Consider the following 11,216-nt stretch of genomic DNA (forward strand, 5'->3'; position numbering starts at 1 on the left):
TGATAGTGTACTTAACAGAACCAGAACTATCAATAAAAGAACTATATAAGAAATTGAAGGAATATGGAGAAGTGTCGGGATACAAGATAAACGTAAATAAAAGTGAAGCAATGCCTATGAATAACGCGGATTTCTCAAAATTTAAGGAGGAATCCCCATTCAGATGGCAAACGCAGGCAATAAGATACCTAGGTGTGCAAATAAACAAAAATCTAGGCCAATTATATAAACTCAATTACAATCCACTAATGAAAAAATTACAGGACGATTTAGAGCATTGGAAAGAGCTACCACTAACACTGATAGGAAGGATAAACTGTATTAAAATGAACATTTTTCCAAGGATACTATACTTATTTCAGGCATTGCCAATACAACTGACAGAAAAATTCTTCAAAGAGTTAAAGAAAATAATAAGGAGATTTTTATGGAGAGGGGGGAAACCGAGGATAGCACTAGACAAATTAACAGAATGGTATAAACAAGGAGGCTTACAATTGCCAAACTTCAAAAATTATTATAGAGCCGCACAATTAAGGTACCTATCAGATTTTTATCAAACAAGGGAAAAACCAGACTGGACGAGACTAGAATTAGATAAAATAGGGGAAAAGATACCTGAACACATATTATATAAATGGGACGAAAAATTGGTACAACATAGAACTTCTCCAGTATTACACCATCTCCTCAATATATGGAAGAAGATTCATGTAGAAAGAAATAAAATAAATTACCAAATACCAAAACTAATATTGACGCAAAATAAGCTACTCCCTTTTACAATAGACAACCTTGCCTTTAGAAAATGGGGAAAAAAAAGGGATTAAAAGAATAGAAAATTGTTTTTCAGGAAGTAGATTCTTATCCTTTGAACAAATGAGAGATAAGTACAATATAACGGGAGATACAGCGCTGGCATATTACCAACTGAGATCCTACTTGAAAGATAAATTAGGAAGCAACTTGAGTTTACCAGAGGGAAGTAACCTTGAATATGTGATTACAGATACAATGTTAATCAAAAGATTTATAAAAAATATGTATATTAAACTGCAAGAAAAGGAAAATGAGGAAACAAATGGTAAAACTAAACAAAAATGGGAACAAGATTTAAATATAAAGATAAAAAAGGAAACATGGGAGAAGTTATGCTCTGGAACGATGAGAAATACAATAAATACGAGGCTGCGTATGATACAATATAATTAGTTACACAGACTATACATTACACCGCAAAAGTTAAATAAATGGGACCCAACAGTATCTGATAGATGTTTTCGATGTAAAAAAGAAAGGGGAACAACAATTCATGCAATCTGGACATGTGAGAGAGTAGAAAAATTTTGGGATGATCTCAATCAGATATTAAATAAAATAACAGAAAACAATATACCAAAGAATCCAGAGATCTTTCTCCTAAGTAACATAAAAAATAAAGAATTTGGAATTGACTTGGAGGATGCACAAAAAAGATTTGTTAAGATAGCCCTAGCTGTAGCAAAAAAATGTATTATGTCAACCTGGAAATTGGAAGATAATTTGAAAATACAACAATGGTATATAGAAATGAATAAATGTATTCCATTAGAAAAAATAACATATAGTTTAAGAAATAATATTGAAATATTCGAACAAGTATGGGAGCCTTACATTAAATACAATAGCGAAAACCTACCGGGAACAAACATTACCTAAGTTGATGGAAGGAGAAGAAAAGAAAAGAATGGACTCAGTAGAATTTCTGGTGTATTTTGTTGAATGACAACATTGTCTAGCTGAATTAATGCAACCTAGATTGTATAACTAAAATGGATGAGAGGGGGGGGGGATGGGGGGGTGGCTTGGGAGGAGGGAGGGGGGAGGGAGAAAAAGTCACTGTAAATGTGTGGAAAAGAAAAAGTGTATATCATGGCTATTGTGATTTATGGTGTGAAAAATAAAAAATTAAAAAAAAAAAAGGATTGTTGCCACAAGTAGATTTAATTTACGTAAAATAAAAAATGCCTTACTTACTTCATTGTTCGGTTATGAAGCCAAGATTCATGCTTATAATTTAGTTTTTCCAGATACTCCAACTCAATCCCTTGTTCCTCCTCCCGGCCTCTCAAATGAAGTCGCTCCATACATTTCTGCCAAATAGCACATGATAAAATTCAGCATTCAGAAAACTTATAAAGTTAAATTCAAAAGCAAAAAACCCAAGGCTTACTTCAGGGGTTGCTCGGAGATAGATCATGGCATCCAATTCAATTTCGGAGCCAAATTGGCTCAATAGCCAACCATGCCAATCTTGGTAAATGGCCCATTCAGTTTCATTAAGGTTTCCAGATTCAAACAAATTTGAGGCAAATATATATCTGTTGGGAGAAAAGGAAGTGATCACATTAAGTCAGCTCATAGTAGTCTAAAACAGATTTGCTAAATATTAAAAAGTTAACACCACAGAAGAAACTAATATTAGTGTAATGTTAGTCAAAAAGATATTGCAGTAATAGTATAGTTCACCTGTCACTGTATACAGATCTTTCAAAGAACTGCATGGGGTGCTCTGCATCCTGAATTTTGGAGGACAATGGCTTGAGTTGTGCCCGAACCCTGCTCAGGCAAGCATAAGTTTGAAATGTGTATGCCCATCGATTTGGCTTGGTATAGAGCATCTGGAGAAGATTGCCACCACTCTTCTGGGATGTTGTAAGTTCCTTTTATCAAAAATTAAAACAAATAGGAATAAATGTATGATTATAAATTCCAAATATTTCAGCCCAACAGTGCTGTCAAGCAGCTATTCTCAACCAGGACCCAATAGCCACAGTACATTGAAGTAAAACCCTTGTTTCCTTTCACATTAAAAAAAATAAAAATAATTGTCAAGTCGTTACAGAAGAAACCAAAATTTGACTGCCTCGTAGGGATGGGGGCCCATAAACTTTGAGCAGAGTCCTCAGGGACCATAGCCAAAAAAAATAGGCTCAGTATGGCTGCAGTTTGAATGTCGGCCTCACAACCAGGAGACAATTTTCTATTAGTCATCAGAATCTAAAAATAGGAGGAGCTTGCAGCCTCACCATTTTATCAGCAAATCCAGTTTAGCAAACCAAAAATAGAGCAATTTCTTTGTTCAAATTGTTACAAGAGCAAAGCAAAAACAGAAAAGGTGAATACACACGATTTTTGCAACTTTCAGTCTCTTTATTTTGAACAATTTTCCAAATGGGATGGACAATGATTCAAAAGGTGAGCAAAATAGATCGAAAATATATCTTTATTTACTACCTGGTATTCATTGTCAGCGGTTTGCACGTTACACCATTTGGCAATAGGTTCAGGAACAACTTCCCACTCATCACTGGCTTGCTCCAACATTCGAACGAAGGTGGACTTTCCCGCAGCTGTTAAGAATAACAATAGCAGGATGTATCCATACAATCTGAATAAAAGTATCACGAGTACATCTCGAAACATTTGTCTAAAGATTTAAATTCAATTGAATTAGATTTTGACAACATAGGCGCGGTTACTTTGTCGTTAACCAAATCCATGTTATTACGAGAATGAATATAATGCAAGAATCAAGCTCGAATTAAAACTATTGACATTTAGTTTAGAAAAAAGGAGACTGGCAGTGAAAATGTAACATTATCAGCACTCATGGGAAGATTTCCCGCGCAATGGGGTGACTCGGCACCGATAGTGAGACAATGTTACTCTAGATGAATGTTTGTTACAGAAATGAAGACTCGATTCAGTCAAGATGTTTAAACTTTATATTTGAGCAAACAGACTTGAACATTCCCTCGAGTAGTTCCGCCATCAACTTGCAGCCCGCCAAAATACGAGGCGCCAAATTTTTTGACATCAATTCTGAACCAATACCCCCCCCCACAATATTTATAAAAACCGTAAAGATCAAGCGATGATATTTACACCGCATTTTTTTTTAAATCGTATTTTTCCCACATTTCACCGTAACCAAGGCAGGTAGAATAAATTTAGATCACGGGTGTGCAAAACATCCTCCGATTCTCATTCACTCACCGATGTTCCCTTCGATTGAGATCTTCTTCACTCTCTTGTCAAAGCTGTTATCAAAAAGGGGGCTGATGCACATCCTTTTCGGAGGAGTCGCCATGGTCTTGCTGGAGGAGTGCGGCTACTGTTTGAAATTGGCGGGCTTGGCGCCGGTCCTTCCAGCATTTGTACTGCGGCTCCTGGCCCCTCCCCCTCCCCCCGTGGCCCCTCCCCCCACTCCTCCCAAGACCAGCGCTGGGCGATGCGATGGCCGCCAGCCTTCGCTTGCATCATCAACCGGAAAAATAATGCGATTGGCCAGGGCATTTCCTCCAGGGCTCCCACGTCCGAATCAGTGAGTGTTTCCGGTGGCGCCTCACACGTTAACATTTTTTCCGTCGGTGAAATGTCAGCTTGAATGGCGGAAGTCATATTGAAAGCAGAGTACAGAGCCTTTAGCCATCATGTCTCGACCCATACATAAAAAAAATACCAAACCCTCTATTTTTCTTTCATCTATGTGCCTATGGAAGAACATCTCATATTTTGTCTGTCACCGCCCCCCATCTCTCTCAATCCTTTTTTTCTCCTTTCCTCCAGCTCTCCATTCAGTCAAACCCTCCCCTCATCAATTCTCCCCTTTCCTTTCCTCCATTCCATATCTACTTTATTGTCTGTGCTTCACAATCCTCCCCCACCCTCTCCCCATCTCTCTCAATCCTCTATTTCTCCTTTACTCCAGCTCTCCATTCACAGTCAAACCCTCCCCCCATCAATTCTCACCTTTCCTTTCCTTCATTCCATATCTACTTTATTGTCTGTGCTTCACAATCCTCCTCCCATCTCTCTCAATCCTCTATTTCTCCTTTACTCCAGCTCTCCATTCAGTCAAACCCTCCCCCCATCAATTCTCCCCTTTCCTCCATTCCATCTCTACTTTATTGTCTGTTGGCCTGTGCTTCAAAATCCTCCCCCCACCCACCCCCCACTTTCTTCCCTTCTCCCCCAGCCTTCTTATTCTACTTTTTAATTCATACGTCAAAGAAGGTCTCAGGCCTGAAACATCAGTTGTCCAGTACATCTTTACCTCCTGTTGTGAGACCTGCTGAGTTCCTCCAGCGTTTCTGTGTTTTTACTCTTGGAAAGAGTGATCACAATGTCACTGAATTTCTCACTAATGCACCATCAATAACTCCAAAATACTGAAGTTGAATAAACTGATAGGCTTTTTATTAGCTCTAGAACAAAAGCACATCCATGCTGATCCACTATTCTGCACTGGGAAGAGGGCTGTGGAACAGTCTGGAGCCTGTGGAAGGAGTCACAGGTACAGTCGGCCAATCTGAGTGCCCAAACAGATAGACATACAGTGGTTTACCACACTCATGCAGATGAAGAGTGCACTAGTACAATCTAAAACGAGTGTAGTATGCCTAAACATGGAAACTACAATGGGATGAGGGAGGACTTGGCTCAGGTTGACTGGCTACACTGGTTGTATGGTGGGACAGTTGAGGAACACTGAAAAACTTTCAAATAGACCATTGACAGTGCTGTCTAAAGAATTTTCTAGTTAAAACAAGGACAGTAATGGTAGGGAGAGCTGGCCTTGGATAACAAAGGAAATAAATTGTCATCAAATTAAAAGACGCCAAATGGAAAATTGGAAAATTAGGAAAACTGAAAACCAAAAAAAAAGACTAAGCAATAAAGTAAGATAGATTACAGAAATAAATCAAGACAAAATATAAAAGTAAATCATAAAAATGTTATAATTAAAGCAAAAAAAAAGTGGCTAAAGTGAATGGAGGTCCCTTGGAAGATAAGGAGGAATTAATATTGGTTAATGCAAAAAAAATGGCCAAGACCTTGAACAATTGTTTTTTGTTAGTCATCAGAATGAAAGGCAGATCTCATGTTCCAAAGAATGATGTGAGGAGGTGAAGACCTCAATACAATCACTATCACTAAAGAGGTAGTACTGAGCAAGGCAGATATGACCCCTTGTCCTGATGGAATGCATCCCAGCGTACTGACAAAAATGTTGGAAGTTATAATCAATGCATTTGTGATAATTTACTAAAGTTCCCTGGATTCTGGGCAGGTCTTTGCAAATTAAAAGACACAAATGACATCCAATTTAAAAAAAAGGATGTAGGCAAAAGATAGGGAACTACAACCACATTAGCTTACAGTTTATAGTCAGCTATTATTAAGGAAGAAATTGCAATACATCCAGATAGAAAGTATTCCATCAGGCAAATGCATGGATTCAGAAAGGTCATATTTGACAAATTTACTGGAATTCTTTGAGCATTTGCAGCAGTGGATAGAGAGGAAGTGGTAGATGATGTAGACGGATTTCCAGAAGGTGATAAATGTTGCATAAAAGATATCGATAAATAGAATGCATGGAGTAGGGGGTAATATATTAGCATGGATAGATGATTGGTTAACCAATATAAGGCAGAAAGTTGAGATAATTAGGCATATCTTTGGTTGGAAATCAGGGGTCAGTGCTGGGCCTGCAACTGTTCAGCATATATAGCTGAAGCAGTTTTGGAAATGAGAGGTCATTCATTTTGGAATGAAAAATAGTAGATGCGATTATTATTTAAATAGTGAAAAATTCCAGCATGCTGTTAATTTTTTTAATTTAAAGATACAGCCCAGTAACAGGTTCTTCTGGCACACAAGCCCGTGCTGCCCAGATACTCTCATGTGACTAATTATCCTACCAAGCTTGTACATCTTTGAACATGGGAGGAAACCAGAGCACCCGATTAAAGCTCTAATTCAGAGGTTCCCAACCTTTTTGTTCCTCTGTACCCCTTGGGCATTTTTATATGTTCCCGTGTACCCCTAGAAAAACACGACATTGTGCAATCTGACTGCAGATGACTACACCATGTATTGTACAGTAGTGGTTATTCTCTCAGACCCAATGTACCCTCTGAAAAGTGTAAATGTACCCCAGGTTGGGAACCCCTGCTCTAATTAGACAGGAACTTGTGAAGATTGATTGACACAGTGTTTGCAGGTAAAGGGGCATCTGGCAAATTGAAAGGTTTTAAAAGAGATAGAAGATGCTCAAGGAAAGCATGTTCCTATCAGTGAAGGGTAAAAGTGGCAAAATTAGGGAACCCCAAATGACTAGATATCTGGTCAAGAACAAGGAGACATCTGTCAGTTTTAGACAGTTGTAATCAAATAAATCCTTTGAGCAGCATAGAAGATGGAGGAGCTCACTTAAGAGGGAAAAAAAAGGATGTCAAAGCAGGGTATGAGATGGCTCTGCCAATTAAGATGAAGAATCCTAACATATTCCATGTCAAAGACAAGAGAATAACGAAGAAAGTAGAAGCATTCTTGAAGATCAACAAGGTCATCTATGTTCAAGAGTCATGATTCAATTTAATGCAATGTTATAAAAACTGATATTACACAAAATTTCCTTTTGTCTGGTGTAAGGCACAGATTCACCATCAACAGAAATTGACTGAAGTGCCTCTTAGAGTCAGAGAAAGAGAAATAAAAGAGATCCCCCCAGAGCCACCGTGGATTTGCCTGTAGCACTCCCACAGCTTCCACAGCCAGAGTCCAGTCCAAACCACTGGCAACCAATACAAATTGTCCTCAGCACCCTCTTGCATCCCAGTTCTGATACCAGGTACCCTCTTCAGCCAGTTTCGAGCCAGGCTCCAGCAGTCCGCAGATTGGCGTGAATCCCTTGACTGCCGCCTCCAGTAGCCTGCAGCCTGTGTGGGTTCCTCCCCTCGAGTCACCAACAACCTGCTTGCCTGTGTGGTTCCTTCAGCCACAGCTGCCGTGGTCACCATCCTGTGGGTTATCTCCTCTGCTTCTCCTTCTCAAACGAGGTGTGTGGAGCCACAGAAAATAGATGTGGTCCAAAATGAATATTTTTCATCTGTATTTACTGTGGAGAAAGGCATAGAAGCTAGGTAACTCAAGAAGTTAACAACAATGTTTGAAGAAAGTCCATGTTACAGAACAAGTGTTGCTGAAAGTCTTAAAATACATAAAGGTATCCTTTGGGCCTGATCAAGTGTATCTGAGGATATTATGGGAAGCTGAGGACTTCAAGCTTGTCAGTAAATTACTGGAAGGGATTCTGAGAAATAGGATCTACTTGCATTTGGAAAGGCAAGGACTGATGAGGGATAGTCAGCTTGGCTTTGTGTGGGAACTCGTATCTCTTAAACTTTGATTTTTTTTTAAAAAGAGGTGAAGATTGATCAGAGCAGCACAATAGACATGGTTTATATGGACTTCAGTCAGGCCTTTGACAATGTACCACATGGTAGAGTGGTCCGATGACATGGGATCCAGTGTGAGCTTGCCAATTAGATACAGAATTGGCTTGTTGGTCAGAGCAGAGAGTTATCGTGGAGGGATCTTACAAAGATAGGAAGCACATGACCAGCAATGTGCCAGAGGGTTTGGTGCTGAGTGCTGTGTTGTGAGTGAGGAAACAGGTTTGGTAAGTCTCAAAGGCAAGGACTCTGGGCAGTTTTTGTAGTGAAGGATTTTTATTTCCAGAAGACAAGTGTGGGAAATGGTAATAAATGCAACACACACATACACAATGAACTGGTACATACTGCAGCGGGCCAAGCGACCATGTGGATGAATGGGTCAAATCGTCGCAACATACGGCCATTCCAAGATGGCACGGGCCTCCCTTCACTACCATGGAGCCTGCGCTTAGCATCACATGCTCCTCAGCCGCCAGCTGAGGAGTGACACCACGATGCAATGTCATCACTTCCGGAAGTTGGCGAATACATCACCAGAAGTGGGCATCGATCACAGCAAAATGTAGCAACCAGCTACATCCACAGTTGCAGCACCTGTGACCAACATGGTGGGCGTGCATCTCCCACCTTTCTGGGCAAACCAGCCCAGGAACTGGGTACAGCTGGCTAAGTCCCAGTTCCACATCAGAGGAATTGTTTCAGAGGACATCAAGTTCTGGCACATCATCAGCACTCTGGATGCTGCCACAGCTGCCGAAGTCAGCTCCTTCATAGAAAACCCACCAATGGAGCATAAGTACAAGCAGTTCTGATGGCTCCTCCTCAACTCTATAGAGCTCAGCCAGCACGAGCGCATCATCCAGATCCTCAATATGTAGGGCCTGGGTGACAGAAATCCCTCTAAACTAATGCACAAGATGGTGGTCCTGGTGGGTGAGCATAGAGACTCTTTCCTGTTTGAGGCTATGATCCTCTCGAAACTGCATCCTTGGCAGTTTCAGACATGGATTTCAGCGCCCCACACCTCATCGCCAAGGAGGTAGACTGGCAGTTCCGCACGCCATTGCAGAGCTCCCTCCACGTGCAGCCAGTCTATGCCATCTGCGCCACAACCCCAACCAACCCACCAGAAGCACCGATGGTAGTTGCGGCACACAGCAACACGACAGGTGCACGGAGAATAACAGCGAGTGTTGTTTCTACCACTGTTGATGGGTCAGGAACACCCGGCTTCCCTCCCCCCTCCACTCCCGTGCTCGTACCCCACTGCTGATAGTGGCCTCAACGGTTGGCACTCAGAAAGGCCTACTCTACCTCAGAGGACAAAAAGGGACTTCCTCATTTACACGGGCACGGAAATCAGCCTCATCGCACCCACGTACTTTGAGGTTCTTTGTGTTTCTCTCTTTTCTTGAGGACAGAATTTTGCATTACTGACAAGGAAAAATTCTTCCTGGCCCACAGGGAAAAGAATCTCAGCATTGTATGTGATGTTATACATGTATCCTGACAATAAATCTGAACTTTGAAGAGTGTGAAAGAACACACCAACACACTTAAAGACAATATTTTCTTCACAGCCATTTGGCTCCTGAATAGGACTATCATCCTACCCTTGCTTGGGGTCAATTGATCTTTCCTACTTTCTGCAATTGTGCTCTTTATATACTGTGTGAATGTTAAAGATAATTTGTTATTTTGTTCCAAATGAACCCTTCTCAGTGTACTCTGTATTTGTGACTAATCAGTTCAAGTTTATTTGTTGTCCGATTGTACCAGTACAACCTGATAAGTGTTTTCTGGTCCTCAGTACAGAACAGTGTACAGACACAACACATATACAGTCAAACAATACATATACACAGTACATATGTACACATTCATGTCACCTGGTACCAAATAGTTTATGTACAATAAACTGCTTTTATATTTTTCAGTCAGGCGTTGTCATTTACACTCAAAAGACTCTTAATTGACATCCCTCTCACGTGCATACTATCTCTGTATTCACTGTTCCCTGTTAATATAATTCTTAACTCCCATTTAGACCAAACTTATAAACAGTTTCACAATAATATTGAAACCAGTTGGTGTCCCTCATTTTCATCTTAACTAATGTAGTAAATCATGCTGGATACAATCTTTACAAGGTCCATTCCCTTCGATTTGGAACCACATCAGACATTTAATTTCTTCTTCATGGACATTATCACAATAGAAATACCTGGACAATCCATTCTTGATTATTTTGTTCTTTATCAAAAATGGTGCTCCTTGGGATGTCACCCACAACCAAGAGGTGGGCTCCAGTCTCCTAAGATTGCACATTCTAGCTTCTCACCATCTCTTGTTTCCTTAAAAAAAAAGCACTCTATCATTTTTTTTAAAAAACACAAACTCTAAAATTCATGCACGCTCACATGACTTAGTCTGGCTAACACAAGAACTGCAGAATATATTTTGTTTGTTCAATGTCAAGGGTTGTTCAAGCTACAAATGAATAATTCAATACTTCTTGGCTAGAATTTCTGCAACTAAAGGGCGTTCTTATCTTTTCTTTATTCTCTCTTATCTACCTTTCCAAAGTAGATAATACATTCATTTTTTTGAATAAAAAATCACGATTATTTTAAAGCACTTTGAATGTTCTACTTATAAAAACAGATCTTAACAGCCCTTCTGGGTCTAGTCTTTACATCCGCTCTGTTCCTCTATCTTTCGAACAGAATCATTATACTTAAGAAAGGCCAATTCACAGAAGAGATTTCCAAATAACATAAAATCGCAGGTGCATCCACGAGTAAAAAAAATAGCGAGTTTCCTGTTTAAAAAAAAGCACAACTTAATCAATTGCCCCGTTTTCGTTTATTTTTAAGATACGCCATTGGCTGCGGTTTTAAAATAGTCCCGAAGAAGAACAAAGCTCAC

General features: G+C 39.9%; 1 protein-coding gene across 8 annotated transcripts in view; it reads right to left on the minus strand.

The window, feature by feature from the left end:
* The window catches only part of LOC138743357 (deoxycytidine kinase 2), a 37,498-nt gene that overhangs the window by 25,816 nt on the left and 466 nt on the right, over window positions 1-11,216 (minus strand). Inside the window, exons 1-6 of one of the 8 annotated variants that reach the window (XM_069898596.1) lie at window positions 11,045-11,210; window positions 10,513-10,642; window positions 3,277-3,392; window positions 2,509-2,702; window positions 2,213-2,360; window positions 2,017-2,132 (exon numbers count right to left, since the gene is read on the minus strand). In XM_069898596.1, the coding sequence (XP_069754697.1) occupies window positions 2,017-2,132; window positions 2,213-2,360; window positions 2,509-2,702; window positions 3,277-3,392; window positions 10,513-10,525 (587 nt within the window). In that variant the 5' untranslated portion in view covers window positions 10,526-10,642; window positions 11,045-11,210. The other 7 variants (XM_069898595.1, XM_069898597.1, XM_069898598.1 and 4 more) reach the window with 7 other exon arrangements.

Source organism: Narcine bancroftii, chromosome 9 (assembly GCF_036971445.1).
Source record: "Narcine bancroftii isolate sNarBan1 chromosome 9, sNarBan1.hap1, whole genome shotgun sequence".
Classification (NCBI taxonomy): Eukaryota; Metazoa; Chordata; class Chondrichthyes; order Torpediniformes; family Narcinidae; genus Narcine; species Narcine bancroftii.